Raw genomic sequence first — 22,715 nt, 5'->3', positions numbered from 1 at the left:
TTGATATACTGTCTCTGTATTATTTGTAATTTTCAGTGGGTTAAATGATCTGCAGATTGGTAAGTTTTGTTGTTATGTACAGAAGACACAGACTCCTAACTTTTTTGGTTATATCAAACAGGCACTCTCATGGGGTACATAATAGAATGAGTGGAAAATTTTTTAAATGTAATACAATGCATATACTGTACAATGAGCACTGTGCGTGTTTACTGCAGTTAATGCAATCTCTTCTTTGAAATGATGCCTACATCAGTATCGTAGTATTTTCAGAAGCCATCCGGCTGGTGTTTTGTTTGATACATCTCTTCTACCTGACTACAGATTCCAAATAAACTCCTAAACTTAATTTGCTTTAGAACATGCAGCACCTCTCTCTTCACTGTGGCGTGTACAGATAATGAAGGGAGCAGTATTGTTATTTCCACTATCAATTAGGCTGTCTATTAAATACACACACTCCCAGCCTGAGCGAGGCTGGGAGTGTGCCTGAGGCATCTGTTAAGCACACGAAAGCTTGATACATACAGCCAGCTCCCTGCTTTGAAGATGGGGATGAAGGGGATACAGATAATAACATCAGTCCATCAAACACACCCTGGAGTAGAAGCGAAGGGAGAGGGGAAGAGTAAAATGTGTATTAAAATGTAGTGTACTGGGCAGAGTGCATGGAGAATCATCAGTGGAAAAAAAAACATCATAGAAAAGACCAAAGCTTCAAATCGTGTCCAACCTGTCACTGTTCTCTTTTCTTTAACCTCGAGGTCTGTCTTTAGGGGAATTGTGAAAATGGAAGTGACCCAGTTGTCTACTCCCAGATGATCACCTGTAATGTTCCCACGTGGGAACCAGGAGTCCTCTGGTCTGTCTTTGATAGAAAAAGTACCCTCCTATGTTAAATTCTCTTTTTTATGACTGTTTTATTATTATTTTTTAATAGTGTGTCTACTTCCTATTAAGAAGTGTTTAAATTGTCATAATCTAAAGTTATTATTGCATTTTAGGTGTCGCCATGACATTGACTGCTTTGTGAATTAGTGAACTAGTTTTTAAAGATGCACAGTTCAAAGGGAGAGCCCATCATCTCTATTGTGTCACAGTGTTACATGTGTTCAGGGCTGCCATTGGTCACTGAGCAATAATTTTGTGATATCCGGCAGCTTCGTGAATCGTGACACAGCGGGATGTTCTCACTGGGAACTCGGGTGGGAGTTTAGGATGTGTGGTTAAAGCAGTCTGACAAAACCCACAGTGACCTTACAGGATCTTTTCTGTCCAAATACATCTATTTTTAGTTCGGTTATCATTCCTGTGGTTGGGAATCATTTTGGAACTTTTGCATGGCTGTGTGCAAATGATTAGTTTTTTTTTTCTCGCCTTCCCCCTTTAACTTGAGATTCAGAGTTCAAACCGTTTTAATGATGTGAAGCACATCATGACTGTGTGTATTAACTGCTTAATGCTCCTTTAAGTGCCTCTGTGTTTTTAACTCATTAGGATGTGCTGATTATTAACATAATTAGGATGACATTTGGCGTTAACCAGGCAGAAAAAAATGTGTCAAATAGGTCACAGCTTCCCTGCTGAGTATACTCTGAAGTTACTATAATACATTGTAGTATTTAATCTACTATTTCAGATTTGCTCTTGACTAGTACATGGGCTAAAAGCAGGAGACATATATGGTCCATACTAAAAAAGTGATTGTTTTAAAATTATGTTTTTTGAGTAAGCTATGCATTAAACAGGTAATAAGTATATTATTTTCATAAGAAATAAATTGTTACTACAGTTTAGAAAGAAAATATAAAATGTAAGTTATAGGATCAACTCTCAATGAATAAACTTTCAAATAGCTACTGGCTGCTGGAAAGACATACAGATAATTGATGAAACTGAGTTGCTGTAAACTGAATTTTTGAGTTGCTTTTTCTCTTTTTCAGTCGTCTCCTTTATTTTTCCTTGAACAGTTTTGATCCTTTGCTCATGCCAAGGCTAGCTTGCTGTTGTTTATGAGCTCCGGCTAGCTTTAGCTTTAGCTATTTTGCTGTTGTTAGGGTCATTAAAATGTCAACGTTCAGCCAACTGAGGGTGATTTAAATGTCTGATTAGGTTTGTCATTAAATGTTATGCTGGCCCCCCTTTTTACTTCAGGACATTGCTGAGCTTTAACTCTAATAGCATGTTAGCATGTGGCTGTGAGTGTGCGCTAGCAACTATTTTCCTGTCTTGCTGTTGCACATTCATGAAACGGACTGGTTTGTAATTAAACATATTGGTCTGGCTGGTCACTGGTCCAAGTCAAGAACCTTGAACACATATATTTGTTTAGTACTTAGAATTTTTATGGGTTTTTTTTTTCGCTGCCTTCTTTTATTTTTCCAAACACAAACACGGCTTTAAGCAATGTAAAATTTCAGGTTCATCTCCCTAACAGTGTGGTCAAGGATACATAGCAAAGTGTTATCTCATTATTCATTTAAGTCAATCAGAAAGGTCTCGACTGAATGCAGGATCTAGTTTGGTTTTGTCAGGGAGTCTAATTTTAGCACACCATGCATCCACACCATGCTATCAGAAAGCTTTTTTTTCACCAACCTCTTTCCAAGCAGTTTGGTTTCTGTAAAGTACTGGACCAGATTTAGCTGAATGAGCAGGGTTAATTAGGAGTCATTATGCATGGAGTTGGTTCTGTGTGTGTGTGTGTGTGTGTGTGTGTGTGTGCGTGAGAGAGAGTGTGGGTAATAATATAGTGGGTCTAACTCTGTGTTGTGATATAGTGATCAAAGACCCAGACAGTCTTTCATCTAATGAGTGCAGAGCAAATTGTAGAGAAACAAAGCATTAACATGGTCACTTTTGCATAATCGACTTTGATATTACAAGATAAATAAATGCTCACAAAGTACATCAATAAAGCTCCACATTAGCAAACATAGTCTCTGGAGTACACTTCAGCATTGCTTCAGTAGCTGAACACTTATGCATGTTTAAAACAAATTAGTATCATATATATAGGGGGAAAAAACACCAAAAAAAGCTAAAGAAGAAGGGTGGCTAACATGTATTGTTTGGGTTGTTTAAAAAAAAAAAGTGCTAAACTTCATGTTAGTACCCAAAATATTATCCCACAGGGGTATATTGTATCTACTAACACTAACAGCACATGGAAAAGCAGGCTATATGACACCAGAAGGTGTATGTGTATGTGAGAGAGAGTATTACCAGTATCACCATACTGCCTTTTCCATGAATAAGTAAGAAGTTTACAGTTTTTTCCCTGTCATGCTTTAGTGGCTCAGTGTCTGTCACTCTGTGTTGTATTACCCATCACCAAGCTGAATAGTGATTGTGTTACAGCATTATCGAGCCCATTATGCCCTACAAAACCTCCCCGGAGAGACATTAACCTGTCACATAGCGTGGCTCAGTGCAAGTCCTGCCCACAGTCATTCATCTTTATTACCTCATAGGTCATGGGCATTGTCACTGGAGTGTCTGAGTAATATAATTGACCCTGCCTAAGGTCGCTGATTTGATAGGTTTGGGTCATATAATTTCACACTATTGACTTCCAGTATGTCTGATTTTAACCTCACTTTTAATAGTCCTATCTTTTTTTTTCAAAATCTTCATAATGTGGTTCAATTGCTCTTGTCTGAGGTTTGGTGCTGATCTGCAGTGGCCTAGTATGGACAGCATCAGCTGGCTTTTATTGGGTGTAATTGAATGAGGTTTGTAGGTCACAGCAGCAGTCAGCATTGATTGGACAACAATGACATTTGTACACCATGCCATAGTAAACAGCCACAAAACAATGAGGGCTAATCAATGTAAGGTTTTGTGTCAAAAAAATGAACCCAGCGATCAAGTAAAGACAATCCTCTTATTGTTTCACTCCCAGACTGGCCTAATTCATGTTTTTTGCCTGTATGAATCCATATTTTAAGCTTGAAAATTAGACGTTGAGGCTTAAACCAACAACACAAGTCAGAACAGGATGGAAGCCCCAAACAGGCGCATCATATTGGACACTTTGCTTTTAATGACTCTGTCACAGACATTTTCACACATGCAAAATGACTGCAGTGACTTCTGAAAGCTTTTGCTGCATGGTTGGTTTTTATAGTCTCATTGCAGTTCAGGTTGCATTCTTATTTTTATTGTGGCCTTCTATAGACTAAATTCTAGTGATTATTACTTTTCTTTTCTTTTTTTTTAAAATACAGAATTAATGTTGGGCTCAAATCCCATAGAGAAGACACAGTGTGTTTTGGTGCTTGTATGAAGTCACATGTATCCGTTTGTGTTAATGCTCAACTCCCAGTGTATTCCAGAGTTGGAAGCCAATTAGCACAGGACAAAGATGGGAATCAAGAACAAGCTGTATAATTAATGAGCTTTCAAGGCGCTGATAAACAGATTTTATTACCATTGAACAGAGTCAGGCTAGTTGTGTCACCTTTCTCAAGTCTTTGTGCTAAACTAAGCTCAATAGCTGTTGGCTGTTTTCATGAATGTTAAAAATATGTTTTGTTTCGTTTTTTTATCTCACTTCCTATCAAGCATATTTCACAAAATGTCTAAAAGATCTAAAATTGGAAGTCCTGCTGATGGCTGTTACAGTACTGTCCCATGTTAGATATGACCAATTTCCATTTTCCTTTAAAGGCACAGTCCCATTAAGGTACTATTGCTGTCACTGTAATGGTAGCTATGGATGTGAGGGATTTGTATATGAAACAATAAATCTTTGCTGCCCTATCACTACAAGGACTTGCATTCAATGCATTTATGTGGATGTTAACCTACAAGGAAAGAAGGCTGCTGGTAACAGCTAGCATTGCTAATGTTGGTCATGATGAGTGTTTTTGTTACTTTTAGATTGGTTGATTAGTATAATTTGTAAGGCATGATTAAAGCCACTAGATAGTGTTTCAGTTAGGAAATTATTGGCTAGGAATAATCGTCCAGTCTTCAACCTTTGGAGTACTTGACCCTAACACATTAGTGGTGCCTTCTTAATCGCATTTTATGGTCCCTCAAATGTGTCTGCCTGCATATGTGTTTGGACAGTGAACAGATGAGGGTTTTTATCCACCGCAAATGGTGGTCCACTACATTCCTCCAGAATCCCAACTACATGTCGCTGAATGCAGATGATGCCGGTCAGATGCTGATTGGTTGGCAAGTGGGCTGGAAAAGGGAAGTGAACAACAGCAGAATTCACAAGAAATGGGAGAAGCATGAAAAAATCAATAAATATACATTATGAAAAGTACAGGCTGTGACTGCAGTGGACACTTCATTGTTTAACACTCAGTTTCACTTCGGCTCTTTGGATGTTAGAAGTTCGCTCTCCTGTGCCACTGGCTGATGGACCAACAGCAGTACAAGCAAGAGTAACCCACAGACCGGTTGAACCACATATTTTATGCACTGCCTCCATCAACAACAAACACTCAGTTGGTTGGCTGACCTTTGTGTATGACAGTAACACTATTAAGACTTTGTTTAATGCTTGCAGTTGCCATGTTTCGCTGGTACGCACTTCCTTCTGATATTTTCATGCAGTGCCCAGCAATATGTGACCTCAATACATCACCTGTTTAATGGTTTCATAGAAAGAGCCACATCTGTTTTTCTTTCTTCCTTTTTTATATAATATATTTACTGATACTGTCTGGATTTCTAACCTGGTATCCCCTAATACTGTGATACAGCTTAAGCCTAGTGCCCAGCGCTGGGTTTGCGTGTGTTATTACTACCAGCTGATGTTATCTTGTCGCTCCAGAGGGAAACCACGGGTAATGCCAACCCCCCTCCCTCCTCCCTTTGATTGCTCTGCCTTTGTCTGTGTCAGTCCTTACTGTATTACTGTTAGAGGTGTTCCACTCAGATTGTTTTTGTTACCTTGGTTGTAAAAATGGCACTCTCACCTCCTTTGCTCTCTCTTTCTTTTCATCTGATTTACTGTCTCACTCTTTAATCTCAGTGGTCTACAGTGATATCCGATTTGCCCACAAACTGGCTCACAATCAAATAGCTACACACACGTACACATGCACATACACACACACACACACACACACACGCTACACCCCCACCCAACCTCCTCATTGTGTCTGGCTGGCATGCTGATGAATGAATGAGCCCCTGTGGTTCCTCCTTATCTCTGTAACCTAAACACGGACACAGCTCGTAGAGGATGGTGTGCAGGCTGTGGCACGGCTCTAAGGGGTGACCCGTGTTATTCCCATGTGTTAAGCTGTAAAACCATGATACCTATCCTGGACCTGGAAATTAGAGTATAATCCTAATCTGAAAGCACAGTCCTTTAATCCCGGTGCCTGGCCCTTTGAGTGCTTGATCGGTCTCAGATATGTTGTGTTAGCAGGTTAGCAGCATTTTAAACTTGTTAGGGACAGAAGCAGCACACAGAGATGATCTAAGGTTCCTCATTCAATATGCAAAAATGTTTTTGGGGGGTTTAGTCTGGAGACTAATATGTCAACTGCTGCATGGATTTTTTTTTTTGCTTCTAAAGTGCTGTGATACATTTCCATTGCTCAAGCTTACATTGTCTTCTATTCATTATTTAAGACCTTGTGCATATATGCTGACAGCTGCTATTCTGACTAAAAGTTAAAAAAAAAAAGCAGCAGTAACAATGAAAATAGAATAAAGCTTGAAATGTAACATAATCAGACACCACAGTTATTGATGCCTCGGCTCTTTGCAGCTGTGGTCTGATGAGACCAGCCAATCAAATCTGTTCAGGGAAGTAGCACTGTCAGCCACCTTTGTTCCTCACTGCGCTCATCTCTCCAGCAGTAAAATGCAGAATGATGAACAGGCAGTGATAAAAGAAAATTGATGTCTCTCGTTCAGTTCTCTTCACGGCTGCTGGTGTAGTGTGGGAGGGATATGCACTGCAGGATGGTTTCATTCATAATCGGAACATGGTGCATTATTAGCCATTTGAGCTGTCTCCATTATTATTGTGCAGTGTTTGGGATGCTTCCCTAAATTATATAAGTGAGCATGTAGATATTGATGTCTTTGCTTGTCTGGCTGCTGCTATCTTGTGCAAAATTACAGCAGTTCTAAGGTTTATTTAGATGTACACAGGCAGTGTTATTTTTCTCAACTGGGGCTGCAGACAGAAGACCAAACTGTACATAATCATGTTACCTGTTTTATAACCCATGCTGTACTAGGAAAAGGTACTACCTACTGGCGTTGTGCTGTGGTTTTGGCGTAGCGTGAGTCTGCAGACGTTAGAGGAGCAGACCTCAGCTGCACCGTCAGCAGCTTATCTTAGCTGTGGAGAATCGATGTAAAATAAATGATTTCTCTGCCTGAATATAGAATGGTCAGGGGAGTCTTTTCTGGAGCCAATTTAGGTTCAACTCGACCTCTACACAAATCCCACCGGTGATTCCTCCTGTGTTAGTCCGACTGAGTCTTCCTACTCTATCAGTGGAGATAAGGGGTTATCTTTGGCACCAGAGACTTTTCCCACTGCAGGCATATGGCAGGAACACAGAAGAGCGTTTTTCCTATGCAGGCTAAAATTATGTGTTTGTTTTGTGGATGCTTTAAAATATATAAGTGAAGTGATTTATCAAAATGTGCAAACAAACATATAAATACAGTATTTAAGGCAAAAGCAGGTTGAAAGTCAACATGTAGTATAGCAACTTTTATTCTTTAACACGACATGAGCTCTCTTAGACAACCTTTCTTTAACTCGTCTTCAGGAATAGTTCTCCAGGCTTTTATAAGGACATTCAAAGTTCCTCATTATTTGCTGCCTTTTCTTCCATTCTGCTTCCATAATGTTAAGTTCCAAGCTTTAGGGAGGTCAATGCATGGCTTATGGTGTTCCACTGTGTGTTTTTCTACCCAGTAATGTTTTTACTGCATTGGCAGAGTGTTTGGGATCATTGTCATGCTGATGAATGAAACCATGCCAGTCAGACACTTTTCAGATGGTATTGCATTCTTGATCAAAGTCTAAAGGTAGTTCCTAATTCCATCAATTTTTTGACAAGTTCCCCAACACTGCAGGCTGAAATGCAGCCCCACGCCCTAACAGAACTTCCACAGTGGCTGTAGACACTAGTTGTTGTGCCTCTCTCCTGACCTCCTCTTGTACATACTGACAGCTAATTTGAACCCAAAATTTCAATTTTGGGTACATCACTCCATCAGTCTTGTTGCCACTTATTTTTAAGTCCAGTTCTTGTGTAATTTGGTATACCTGCACCTTTTCTTCTTGTTTCCCTTCTTGACAGCGATCTGTAATGGAAGTCTTTCAGACCTAAAATATTTGACCCATATGGGATTACTTTTCAGGACAGTCTCTGAAACAAAAACTTTCCAAATAAGAGTAAAATTAGAATTTTTTTATCTTTATTAAATGTAATTTTGATCATATAAGCCAGCTGAAAACCAACCAGCTGCTGTCTCAGCACATTTTTAGTATTTTAGTAATGACCTTCCATTAAAGTCATTTTAAAGAGAGAGCTGTTCTGAAGGAGATGTGGGATAATTACACCTTTCCAAAAATGCAGACAGACTGAACAAACCCTAATAGAGAAAGAATCAGTCAAGATTTGATATGAGATATTGTCATGGTTGAAGGAAGCACTATAGAGCCAAAGGCTTGGGGCTTCAAACTTTCCAGATTTTTATCTAATTGAACATCCAAATGATGCACAGGAACAAGTCTGATACATCTACAGGACCAAAATTGGTCCTCTGCCAGCATCACTGTGCCAGATATCAAAGGGCAGATGTCCTTTGCCCATATTTACCTACATAATATTAGGCAGGTGGCTCTTCTGTTGTGGCTCACGTGTGTAATAATATTGGATCCATGAGCCACAGTATTGTTTTACATTTTTTTAAGGCAGTAAATAAAAACAAATTGAATTCAAAAACCAGTTGGATAAGCGACTATAATAATAAATGACTATATTGTTATTTTTTTTTTTTGTCTTTTTCATTAACAATAAAAAAGCGTGGCACACCATGCTATTGAGTATTCACTGATCTGTTTAAATCCACTCAAGTATTCACGCAATGAATTCAAAAACCCTGGTGACCCGACCCGCTCGGTTTACGTATGAAGTAAACGTGGCACACATGAAGGTATCTGCCTTACTGATTATATTGTACTATTTTCCTTTTTATAATAGCTGCTCCGGTCCAGTGATCATCAGCCCATCTCTTACACTGACTTACACCATCCCTGATCGCTCCAAGATATGAGCAGAGAGAGTGGTTTGAGTCTCTTTGTATGCCTTCTCTTTACATACTCCCCACACATATGTGCACACAGACACTAGCATGAGCAATTATATGTGCTGTACATACAAGAGAGGAGGTACCAAAAAATGAATTTCAGGTTGCAACAGTTTTTCTGTGTATATTTCTTTATGATGGCATTCAGTTTGAGATAAAGGCTGAACAAGAAGGAAAAATAACCTGAGCATTCTCCTTCTCCCACAGCATGGGTTTTTCTGTGCTATGATTATTATTTTTTTCTTTTTTAATATTCAAACATTCCGAGGCATAAAGACGAGCATACAAGTCTCACATTTGTGCATAGTATTTAAAATACAGTGAGGCACAATGAGCCCACAGAAGCATGGGCACATTAAGAGATTATGGAATAAAAGAGAGGAAATGAGAGAAATTCACTGCATTGGATCCATGGAGAGCTGATGGATTTCAGTGTACTAACAGCTGAGAGGGTCATCACAGCAGCATTTGTTTTGACAGAGATAAAACAGCTTTGCAACACTTCCCTTCATTAAATGTCTTCCCCTGTGATTGGATTTACATCACGGCTTCTTATCAGCAAAATAGCACTTAAGCTCTATTAAGTTATTTCACTGGGTTTGGTCTACCACCGCCCTCGCTCGCCTTCACCCACAGTCTCCCTCTCTGTGTCAATGCCGCTCTTTCTCTCTCTCTCTCTCTCTCTCACTCTCCCCGCTTTACTTTTTGCTGTGCATATCCTTAGAAATACTCTTTTATTGTGCTGTGTTGACAGTTTGCAGCCAGCACATCATGACTCGTTAATGTTAGACATAGGAAGACGCACAGTGAAGGACATGTCTGGCATTAGTTATGCAATAAAGAGTCTGTGTCAGCAGTGGATTGAGGGGATGTTGTGCTGGCTGTGTGCTATCCACTGACTGAACATGTTTTGGCTTCAGCATAAAATGATTGGAACAATTAGTTAAACACTTTACCTCCCTGCTGCCAAAATTTCTGGTGAGTCATAGTTTGTCCAAGAAAAAAAATGATAGGCTTAATTTTGGCTTTGGAGGGTAGAGTTTCAAGCTAACACCAGCATGCTTGGTCAGAAGGTGTACCCACAGGCTCTATGGGTCCATTACATGGACATAAATACCTGCTAATTAGTACTAAGGCCTGATAGCAGACTTCTTGGATGGTCTGTTAGTACAACCAATCATACAGCAAGCCATATTATCTGGCAGATAGCTGCAAGGAAAATGGTAGAGGAGGCCTACCATTTGTTCCAGAAGAGAAGCTTATATAAACAGTGGCATTTTTATATCTTGTATTTTATATCTATAGATAGATTATTATTATAATGGTGCAGGAACAACACCAACACTGGGACATCCGATACGCCACCAGTGTATCAACCTGTGAGTCAAAGTGACCATGCTGAAGTGACTCATTCTGTTTTTTGAAAGTCTGCTCTGGGACACATAAGTATCTTTGACAGCGCCACAGATGTTGTTGCTTTTTTTTGTTTTGTTTTTTTAGTGTTTAGTTTTAATTTTGGACATTTCTTTCACCCACAACAAACCAAAGTAAAGGAATACAGTGTGATTGATGGTTATAACTGAGTGTGAATGCACCCCAAGACATGATAGATGAATAAAGCATTTTTTGGTGGGGGGAAGATTTCCTGTGGTTGAGTGCTGCCACAGCTGAATGGCCGCAGATGAAACGCTGCTCTGTGCGGCTCCGGTTCCTACTGAGATTCAGGCTAACTGTAGGCCAGAGTGAGAGTTGTTCTAAGGGTGTGAAAACTCATTGACATTCTCAAGCAAGACTTGGCACCGCAGTGTACGGCTTTCATGTGCGAGCGTCTATTAGTGTATTCACAAATGTGTGTTTGCAGTATGGGGCAGCAGTTGCCATAGCAACGCAAAGTGTGTTTGTGTGGATAAATGGGTTGGCGGGCGGGAGACGGGAGGGGGGGTGTTGACAATTTGACAGCCAAAAAATAATCTAGAAATGATAAAAGTATGAATGGACTACACAACAGAGACACCACACACACACACACACACACACTCACACACACACACACACACACAGTTTTACACTTTTCATATCTGTGGATTTATTGCTAATCTTTTAAAAGTGGTTCGAGGTTTTCTTGGCCTTTACTTTTTGTGTTTTAACTGCAAGCTTCTTTTTTTTTGTTGTTTTTTTTTATATGTGTGCATGAAGCAAAAATGATTTGTATCTAAAGCTCTGTGTCAGATGTTTGTGTATAGGTGTCCGTTTGTGTGTCTGTCTGCCGATGGTATGTGTTTCAGGCCAAGAAGACAAATGGTGCTTTAGAGCTTGTGGCAGTTATCTTGCATGTGAGCCACCAGGATGTGTGTGAATGCTAGTGTGTCTCTGTGTGTATTACAGTGAGAGAGAGAGGGTGTGTGTGTAATAGCAGATGCTCTCTCTGGTCTTGCAGACATGCTTCAATGCTGCTGCCATCTGGTTGGCTGAGTGGAGCTGAACGCACGATGGTGGTCGCTGTGAAATCACTGGCTGATGGGAAGGCTCAAGGCTTAAATCCACTTAAGACAGATAGCAAAGACAGAGTGAGGTAGAGGGGACATTGTAGAGGGGGGGAGTCATGGGTTATTGTGCCTTTGTCCACTCTAAAGTGCAGATGGAGAGAGTGGTACACTGGGAGAGTGCCGAGGGGTGATCATGCGTTGACAGGAGGAGGATGGCAGGAAGAAAAGCTAAAGGAAAAATTGAAGTGGCCGTGGCAGCTTAAAGTTTGTGAAACTCTTTGAATTTGTTATAAGGGGTGCTGAATTTATTTTGGCAGGAAGTAAACGTATCCTTTTCAAAGTATGTGACTGATCTGCATTACTTTAATTGATTTAATTTAAGTACTGGATTATTTACAGTTCTTTAAATGTACAATTTACAAAGACTGGACATGTAAGACGAAACCTCAGTCACATGGTTACTCTTCTCTACTCACAGTCAGCGAGTTTTTTGTAATGACCATTTGCAAGAAGAAACTGCTTATAATAATATAACTGTATAAGGAATTGATATAAAAATACAGCTTTTATTCCGGTAACTCAATGAAGAAATTGATTAAGAAAATAATAATCAAATATAGATATGTTGACCTTTAATCAGAATCAGGATACTAATCTCCCAGGAGGAAACTGCTTTAGCCACTAATTTGGGTCTAAAAAATAAATGTATTGACGTCAACAAGTATATATTTTGCTAACTTTGGAAACTCCCTCCAGAGCCACAGAAGATATTTTAGAGCAGTTTCCACTAGTTGAATGCTGCCCCTTGTGATGACTAATCTCAGCTGTGTAAAGCAGCTGGAGAGCCCCTTTAACAATTGCCAAGGTTAGTCAAACATATTGCAATATAAACTGTAAAGTTATTGCCCAAATTATGGATTATGTATATCCATCTCAGTTGCAGTCTCTTCACTTTCCACAGTTGATATTAAACTAAAGTGACCTTTAAATAAAATGTGTATCTTTATTTACCCCTTAAGGAGAAATGAAATGTATTCCATCACTAGTACACCTGCAGACACATTGTATCTAAATGAGTGCTACAGTGCAGAAATGATACTGAGACAATGAGAGGAGATTTGAGAGTAGCAACACTGACTGGTGCTCTTTAGAAGAGGTTATCTTTGGCCATACAGGCCTGCCTGTCTGTCTCCATCACATCAAACCATGCAAACCCTGCCAGTGAAGCTGAGCCACAGAGGGCTGGGAAGCACTGTCATTCCTTTAAACCGTGTCTTTCATCCCTCTGTTTCTCTTTTCACGTCTATAAAAAAAGATTTTGACAGTCTCTAGACTTGCTTCAGTGTTTTCTCTCTTCCTGTCCTGACCTTCACATCAGTCATTGTTTCAAGAAACCTGTTATTCTCTCCTCCTTATGTTTTGTTTGTATTCTTTCACTTTCCTTTTCTGCTTCTAAACCTTCTGATCAGTTTTCTCTAACTTCTGTTCTCTTTTTTTCTGCTTTTTTTTGTAGTGTGCCAAGCTTAGCAGATCTAAGCTGTCTTTCTCTGTAGCCTGCATGTTAAGATTGTGAATGTTTTTGAGTTGTTTCAGTACTTGTGCCATTTGTGGCAATTTGACTGACTACTTTTTTCCCCAAAAATCTGATTGCCTTTACCAAAACGTCCCAAAAAATACTTAAACTGTAAGTATGACACAGATAAACAGTTTGGATCACAAGGCCTATTTCAGCTCTGACAGAAGGAAGTTGATTAACCAACAACAAATATACTTTTTTTTTTAAGTAAACTGAGTGTATTAGGATTTCAGACTCTTGGTGAGACACATTAAATGGAGAATATGTTTTTTTTATTTGGCCCTATGCCTGTTAGATTTCATATTTTAGGTAAATAGAGCAGGGGAATGACATTCAGCAAAGGTTGGGGACCAGAGGTTGATTTGGGGTTTTGGCTATTAAGGCATTTTAGTCCATGCGGTGTGAGCCCTCACTGCAGAAATCCTGAAACTTTAGAGGCTAGCCAATTTAACAGTTCATCAAGAACGTAATCTGCCGATAGATGATTAGTGTAAAACAAATATCTCTTCCTGGTGTGTCTCTTTGCTGACCAAGCAGGGTGTTTCCTTTGAAAAGGGTGGCAGTGTCCCTCTAACGGTTTAAAGGTCAACCTTTGCTGTGCTGTGATACTTTTTGGCAGGAGAAAAAGCAATGTTATGATCCATGCCTTTGTCTTTAAAATGTTACATTATGTCTTTTTGATGTTAATCTTTTTTTACTTCTTAAAGGTTGAAACCTTTGTTCTCCTGTTCATATCGATTATTTTGTGGTGCCCGTATGATAAAGTTTGTTCACTTTACGCATCCAACTTCCTCCCTGAATTGGTTTAGTGGAAGATGGATATGGACGGAAAGCCTGCCTTCAGGCGCAATATGTCTGCAAGTCGCTTTGCAACCCACATCAACCCTATTTTAGGGGTTGACTGTTCTTTGGGTGTTATACTTTTGACATCTGTACGTATGTACAAATTAAGGCGGGGGAGGTCTGCAGATAAATAGCTTTTTTTGACTGTAGTAATCCTGACTGAAATTGCATCCTTTTCACTGTTAATATTACAAGGAACACCTCCAAAACAACATTATACCCCTTGTGAGGCATCAAAACAATTCAGCCAAATGACCCTTCAAAGCTGCTTGTCTGCTTGAAAATGTTGTGTTTGTGCATTAGAGATATGCCTGGTTGAGCCTTTCACAGACCAGCAACATAAGTAAACTCTGCCCTCGCTGTGTTCCATCATAAACACACATGATAACGACAGTTTATTCAGCAGGGAGAAGCAACACAAACACAAAGTCATGAAAAACACACTGACCTATTATGGCCTCACAATGAGAAGCTGTGCTGCCTGCCTAAACCATCTTTTAAACGTGAATTCTGGACATTGTTGGGCGACTCGAGGTGGGACATCATGCGAAAGTTGCCCTGTCTTATATGCAGACATCTTCTTACTGCTTTGGTTTAAATAAGGGAGCTACCTCAGTAGAGCTTGCAGGAGACTGGATACATGAATACCACTCGCTCCTTGCAGAATCACTGGACCATTACCACCACTGTTCTTACATGGGTGCATTCAGGCCTCAAAAGGACTTTGTATTAGAAAGCTGGCAGATTAAAGACCATTTAATGTGTGTGTAAGCTCTGCTGGGTAATGTCTAAGAATGTTAGTGCAGCAGTTCATGTGTATCTTTAGTGAGCTGAGCTGATAAAGAGACTAACAAATGTTTCAATGTTATTAGTTCTATGTTTCAAGTGTCAATGAATCTTTCTGTTACACTCTTTTCACAGAGATGCTTCACAGTCACAAGTCTTTTCATCCTGATGAGTCACCAGAGCAGCTCTTTGTGTTCTTTGTCATTTCCTGGTTCTTGTTGTTCACAGTGTATATTTACAGCAACATACTCATTATTGTCTCTGTTCTCCCCTAGGCTCTCGCATCTTACCGAGCCTACCTCTTGACAGCACGCATTCCTACCAAGGTAAGAACAGTTGAGAATAGTATACTTCGCTAAATGAAGAGTGTAGTATTGTGTTAGAAAAGTACTTTTAGGGTTCATTTTTTCCATTTAAATAAATCATATTAAACTGTTGACATCACTTTGGAAGTTTTGGAACTTGGAAACGGTTTCTGGGATTTTCCTTGCTAACTTGCTTCATTCTCCTCTTTCACTACTTGTTTGTTGCGAGAGAAAAACACAAACTTAAAAAATGTATATTAACATATTTGTGTTTAATTTCAGAATATGAAGACTGAACCAAAAGGTTCATGACCATAAAACCAAAACAATACAGTGAATAATGATCAGTGTGTTGCACCTCTTTTATTACACACATTAATAATAATCTCTTCATTATTAATGTTGTAATGCTTGTTGCAAGCAGCAGTGTGTGATATTCCCTTACAGCAGAGTTAGCGATGCTGTTTGAGCCATCATTTGTTCTCACTGGTGATACAGGGAGCAGTTTTGGATTTAAATAGTTAGTTTTAAGATTGTGTACCTGAAGCAGTTCTACAGCTTGCTGGCAAATCCTTTTATACAGTGGTGCGATAATGCAGTGCAGATGGTAACTGTCACCAGCACTGAAATATCCCTCATCATCTTTACAAGCACAGTCACCACTACCACATAAAAACCAGCAGTGCAGTAACACAACACAGATGTTCATGCAAAACTACTGTTACCATCACTACATGTATTATCAAGGTTAACAGCAGACTTGTGCTGCTGTTGTTACACAATAAAAGTTGTTTAAAATAGTTTTGTCCAATCCTGCATCTGTAATATTCTGATAAAGGAAAAAAAAAAGCAAAATGTATTACAGGAATGTGAAGTGGGGGAGCCTGTGGCCAAGGGTTTACTGGCTTTTCTGGCCATCTTTGAGCTCATTTTTTTTAAGCCTGATCTTCTATTTATACTTGTCAAAGTACACATGACACACACAGACACACAAGGTGGAAACAATACCATCCATGCTGTTGCGGCTGCTAATGCTAATGAAACACCAAAAGTGATTAAGCACGTTTTCAGTGTCAGCAGTTTTCAGCAGTAGTAGTGACTCATTGTCAAAAAATAGCCTCTAGCCTGACCACATGCATAACCAAAGCTTAGAGTCATAAACCCAAACAGGGATGTGACTGTATATAGAAAACACCTACAAAATCTGGACTCGCCTGACAGGACCGGAAAGCTTTAACACTCTCAAGTCGCAATATTGCATACCATCTTATTTTAAAAGAAAAAGCTGCCTGCTCTCCAGTGAATAAGGTGCCCTGGAGACAGTGCAGTTGGTTGATTGACTGAACACAGAAAACATCATAGCTCACTCTTTCACATAACATTATTTTCCACTTTGGAAAAGTTTCCAGTGTTATGAGCCACAAGTTTAAAGTCTGTTTCTTTAGCTGGTTCTGCATCTGTTTTTTATCTGTCTGCTGTCTTTTCACCAGAGGGATTAGACACCTGCTTTATAAGGAACCGCCCCCTCTTGGTAGCCCCCATATCTCATCCTGCATTCAGATCTTTTTTCCACCTTTTTTTCTTTTCTTGGCATAAACCCCTGATCTGTTGGGAAACGGTTCTTTCTCTTGTAGTGAACCTCTGTCATTCTTTGGTTAGCCAGATCACAGCCACAGATCACCTTTCCTCTCCTCTTTCTTTTCTCACTCTTATCCTGCCAATCTATTTCAATAATCCATTAGTTCATCCGTTTCTCTTACTCTGACACCTCTGTTTCCCTCCCCCACTCACTACAATGCCAAAGGTCAATGAGATAACTAGTATCTTGTCTTCAGTGGATTGACTTTATTTTAAATGAATTTATATTACATTAAGCTGACAAGCACAAAATCTGTTTTTTTTTTTCGAACTAGCTGGAATTTTATTTCTTTTTTTTTTGAGAAAAAATTACAATTTTGCGATTAATTTTGTGATTGACTAATTTTTGCATCAACAAAAAGGTTTAAAATCCAAATTTGTTGTAGTTGCCAAATCTTTTTCCTCTAATCTTTTTCATTTTTTCATATAAAACTCATTAAAGATCCTTTATTATTGTTATTATTATTATTAGTAGTAGTATTAGTATTAGTATTATTCATTCACTAGAGCCAACTAATGGACTAATGTTATGGGTGGTTTCTTGGCGCCTGTTATTAAAAAATGAAACTAGAAAAAGTAAAAGACTGTTACCAGATTTCTCTTAAATTTACTTTTCTAATGTAAAGTCTATTTTACAGCCAAGATCAATCAATGTTAAATAAAGTTTAGCTTCTCCTCACTCTGGATCCTCTGTACTCACCTTCTGTTGAAAGCTGTTTGTTTTTTTTTCAATAATACAACAGATGATTTTGTATTATTTTATGGTAAAAGGTAAATGCATGGATTCTTGTATAGTGTTTTTCTACTTGAGCACTCATCTATTATGCATAAAAAGTGGTAATGCTTTAAAACCCTATAGGAGCACAAACTATAGGATGGGGATTTCATCCGTATTGTTTTTCTGAAGGCAGCCCAAGGCCATAATGTTGAAGTGTTTTTAGTGTATAAAAGTAAACTCTCAGTTAAACATTAGACTGTATATTTCTCCTCTTAGTTATAGCTGAAATCCCCCTCTAGCTCTCTCATGTGCTTGTCAGTGGGTTTCTGTGTGTGTGCGCTGCTTCGATTGATGCTTTGGCTCCTCTTGAGAAGCTCCAGGGCCTCGCTGTCTGCCAGTGTCTTCCTAAAAGCATGCACACATGCTCACACACACATTCATTCAGATCTTCCTTCTTCCTTCTTCCTTTTGTCTCTGTTTATTTTTGTAGCCTCACCTGTATGCTCTTCAGCTCGGTTGTCTTTTGTTTGATGTCAGAACTAATGGAGTTTATGTAATAAAAGGTCACACTGAGCATGCCTTTGATATACAAAACATAGTCAGTGTCCATTATCTCATTAAAACCTGACACACAATTGGTCAGCAGCATCCTCAATATTAACAGTTATAATAAATACCTTTCAGATAAACTTAGGTACAGTGTGACCCATTAGACTGACAGACGGGCAGTGAACGAATGAGTGAATGATGCAATTACTCAGGCATTTGGTTCCATACACCTCCCAGCATGGAGCTGGCCATCGCCAATGGCTGAAGCCCAGATTTCATCACCACACTGATTTAAGTCCTTTCAGATTAGAGCCACACCTTTTTACAGGCTGAAATAAATAAACCGATTGGCCTATTTTACATTATGGATACATATTGTAGCAAACAACACTTTGCAGTAACAAATGAGCATCAAAATCTTTAATAACTATTGATGTGGAATAGCGTAACGCCTGTATATTCTTCTTTAAGATTAATTTAGTGTCTTACAGTTGGTAGCCTTCTACCCTGTTAAAACACAGCAAACCTCCCTATATAACAATAACAGCTAATGGAGTCTGTTGCTTTGTTTTATCTGAGAAACATGTCATTAGCTGAGCTGATTTCTTCTGCTATATTCACGTCAGTTATGCTAATTTCTTCTTTAAAAGTCACTTCACATTAAAGTAAGTGCTGAATATAAATTGGGGGGCGGGGTGTTTTTACACAGCACCTTGAATTAGAGAGTTGCTATTGTGTGTTTATTGTGGATTTAGTAGCCACAAGCACTACGAAACCAAAAGCACACACACTACATACTGTAGTCAGACAGTAGACAGACAGTCTGCTTATCCTCTCCCTCCTCTCATCTCTGAGCCAAGCCTCAGGAACACAGCGCCCACCTGGAATAGTCTGGCCCTGCTCTCTGGCCTACCCTCAGGCACTGTATGTGTTTGTGGGAGAGCAAATAGCAGAGGAAAACTGCACTCTGTTTAAACCAGAAGGCATTTGTATGCACAGGTTTCCAATCTCATTTAAAAGAATCTCAGTCTCTGTCCTTTTAAGGCCTGTGAAGGCAAGTCGCTGCTTTTCTTTGTCTCCTCAGTCCCGAGTTGCTCTCTTGAAGCAGAAATAAAAAAATTCAGATGCAGGCTAGGTTTCTCTAGCCTCATGTTTTGATTGACTGTCTTTTGAATGATGATTCAGTATATTTTGTGTTCTGTTGAAAGTGCAAGAGAGACATACTCAGTTCAAACAGTTTAAAAAGTACATTTGAAATGGTGCAAAGGAGGGGAAAGCCACAAGAAGTTGAACAGCGTGCGTCATATGTAGTTGTTTTATTTTATTTCCACTGGACTTGACTAAAAACTGAGTTGCAAGTATTTGTGATTAAACAGCCAATTAGATGTAACACCAAATATGACTTTAAAACAAGTTCATCTGTGTGAGTCGGTGTTGGAAGATTAAATTACTGCAACCTGACTTATTAACTGTGACACAGACACTTTTAAGCAGGACTCATTAGATAGAGAGTTAGCGCACTACACCAATTTATTCCTAATATTCTTCTTCTCTCTTTTCTTTTTCGGTTGTTATAATTGTTCTTCTTAATATCAACCAGCATATTCTTAAACAGTATGGTAACACTAGAATGTAATAACTTGTAGTTCAGAGCGATCTGCACTAAAGCTAAACCAATGGATTTCAGAGCCCGATATCAGGTATATGGTAATCCATTGGTATCTGTATTTATAACAGGTGATAAATACAAATTTATAAAGTGAAATAGGGAATGGCAAAACAAGCTTGACGATGTTTGAGTGTTAAAGTTGCAGCACACATATTTGGAATGCCACAAGTCCAACACCCAGCTGATCTGAGCAGCGTCAGACAGGGTGTGGGTTTAAAAAAACAACTATCTTAGTGAATTTTAGAGAAATCTGTTTATGCTTGTGTGTCTGGAAGAAAAAATGTATTGGCTAATATATAGGATTATCCTCTATTTAAATAAAATATCTGTATTGTCTAAGAACGATGCCGATAGAGATATTTAAAAATCCTGTGTCTGCAGTATCTGTGTCGCTGTCACTTATCCTTAGTACAAGGTCATGCCATTGGATGGTATTAAAATTTTAATGGGACATCTGTTCTCTTCTTTTAGGTGGAACACTCCTTTAATTATCTGGAGATCCAGGGAATTGCTTGCAACAAGCCAATGCAGGTACAGAAAAATATTAAAGAAAAAAGCTTCACACTACAGTCCTTCATTCTCATGTTAAGAGTAAGAATAAAGTTGAAGCTGTCCAGCTATTCCTTTAAATTGTGTTTCCATTTTTACAAAAATTCGTCTTTTGTTGTTAAAGTGCATCATCTGTGTTATAGCTGTATGCTCTGTAGATGCTGTTTAAAGCATTACAATTAAAAAATGAAGCATTGAACAGTCAGTGAGACAATAAGGACATAAACACACATGCCTAAACTTTTATATGTCAGGTTTTAATATTGTTTTGTTTCTGTGAGTGCTCATGATGTTTTAGTCATCAGCATATATTGTACTAAAACACTAAATCTGGTGAAAAGTCTTTTTATACTATTTAGGGACTCTTCATCAGGATGAAAAAATTAAATAGACAAATCTAAAGATATGGCAGGAAAATGTCTTAAAATCTGGTATGGTCTTTAGAAACTCATTAATTCACAGCTAACCAGAACAGAACATCTGTGCCAAGCTGCCAGTCAGCAGGATTTATCCATAAAATATGATAATCCAACACTAACCACCCTGTTCCTGGAGCTGAACCTCTGTCCCACTCGTCTGAGAGATGTCAGTCCTCTTAATATCTTGACCGATGGTCTCCCATGTATCAGCAAAGATTATGTAAATTTTGGCTGGTAGAAGAGGCACTGATCTGCATTTGCATAATTGTAGTGAATGCTGAAATGGTCAGTCAGTCTTGGTTAATACTATTAAATCATTACATGCAGAGATGTGGGATAGAACTGTTATTAAGTAGATAGATGGATTTTAACAATTTTTTCACTGTAATTATTTTCAGTAGATACCAGGGAGGTGTTCAAAAGAAGTCAAATAAAAACACAAAACACATCAATGTTGAATCCTAACATTAACTGATTATCAGTCAGTTATATCTGATTAAACCATAGCTCTCATAGCTTGCACTTGTGATTGACTTGTGGTGAAGGTGGAATCATTAATTGTTTTGATAACTAATTAAGATTATGTCCGTTAAGCTGTCCATAGAATATGAGCGCGGCTCATTTTCGTTGAAGCTGCCCTCCACAGACGAGGTAAACGAGGTGGTGGCTCACATAGGAAACTGTATGCAGAGGATATGTCCAGGTCTGCCCCCTAGGTGAGTTTGTCGTGTGCGTGTGTGTGTGTGTGTGTGTTCTGGGTCTTCCTATCTTTGTGGTGACCAAAATGTGACATTTACTATACTTGTGGGGACCAACAGCCCTTATGGGGACCAAAATCCTGTCCCCACAAGTTTGAAGGTATTTTTCAGACTCAAAATGTGGTTTTAGTGTTAGTGTTACAGTTGGGTTATGGTTAGGTTTAGGGTTAGGGTTAGGCATTCATTTTTGAAGGTTAGGGTAAGGGGCTAGGGAAAGCATTATGTCAATAAGATGGCCCCACTAAGATAGCAACGCAAAGTGTGTGTGTGTGTGCATGTGTGTGCAGCAGTGTGTGTGTGTGTGTAAAATGTATTCACCTGTCTCGTCACAGACTCCTTCCTAATCGGTACTGAAGTAATAGATTTCGGGTGTTATTTCAGTTTGGCTATGTGTTGCAGTGCAGATGTGAGTGTCTTTCAAAGATTTGTTGAACAGGAAGCAAGAATAGAAATGCAGAAATGAATATGGATGTAAAACCATAAACTTCGTCCTATGAACAGTACAGTGTTTGAGCTCGTCGAGAGGCTGACCATCATTAAATGTGATTTGTATTTTATGTAACCCTTTAAAGCCTGAACTGTTGGCAGAAAATTCTATTTTTTGGAAAACTGAGTATTTATTAAACCTTGTGACAAATAGAAAAAGAATGTAAATTTGCATTTGAGTTTTAATTTGTATCAATTCTGCTACAACTGGGTGTGTGTATATCAAATAACATACAGCAGGCATTAAGGGGTTAATACTGCCTTTTGTTATATTTAAAGCAGTTAGATGTTAGTTTATTTTTAAATTCCTGCAGTACCATGTAGTACATAACAGCTGTCTCATCGCAGTAAGACTTTGCAAAAGCAGTTCAGCATTGCTTGTTTCAAAAAGAATGAAGCTGTTAGTTTGAAACTCTCAGTAGCTGAAGTTTTCATAATATATTTTCATTTGACTTCTTTTCTCAGTAAAGTGATGAAGAAGCTTTGCATGGAGCCTCCAGACAGGCTCTCTTCTCTGCAGACTCTGTGGGAGAACAATAAACCTGCTGAACCTGGACCCTGTGGTATGAACCTGTGACTACCGTGTGCATCTGCATACAGCACTGTGCAAAAATCTTGAGC

At 38.9% G+C, this 22,715-nt stretch overlaps 1 protein-coding gene across 1 annotated transcript in view; it reads left to right on the top strand.

The window, feature by feature from the left end:
- The window catches only part of LOC116329793 (F-actin-uncapping protein LRRC16A), a 66,863-nt gene that overhangs the window by 9,644 nt on the left and 34,504 nt on the right, over nt 1-22,715 (top strand). The window contains exons 3-6 of the mRNA XM_031751881.2: nt 15,279-15,329; nt 20,354-20,413; nt 21,445-21,566; nt 22,560-22,657. Coding sequence (XP_031607741.1) covers nt 15,279-15,329; nt 20,354-20,413; nt 21,445-21,566; nt 22,560-22,657 — 331 coding nt within the window. The remainder of the gene's footprint in view (nt 1-15,278; nt 15,330-20,353; nt 20,414-21,444; nt 21,567-22,559; nt 22,658-22,715) is intronic.

The sequence above is a fragment of the Oreochromis aureus genome, linkage group 11, assembly GCF_013358895.1.
Source record: "Oreochromis aureus strain Israel breed Guangdong linkage group 11, ZZ_aureus, whole genome shotgun sequence".
Lineage (NCBI taxonomy): Eukaryota > Metazoa > Chordata > Actinopteri > Cichliformes > Cichlidae > Oreochromis > Oreochromis aureus.
This window is presented reverse-complemented; position numbering and strand designations above follow the sequence as displayed.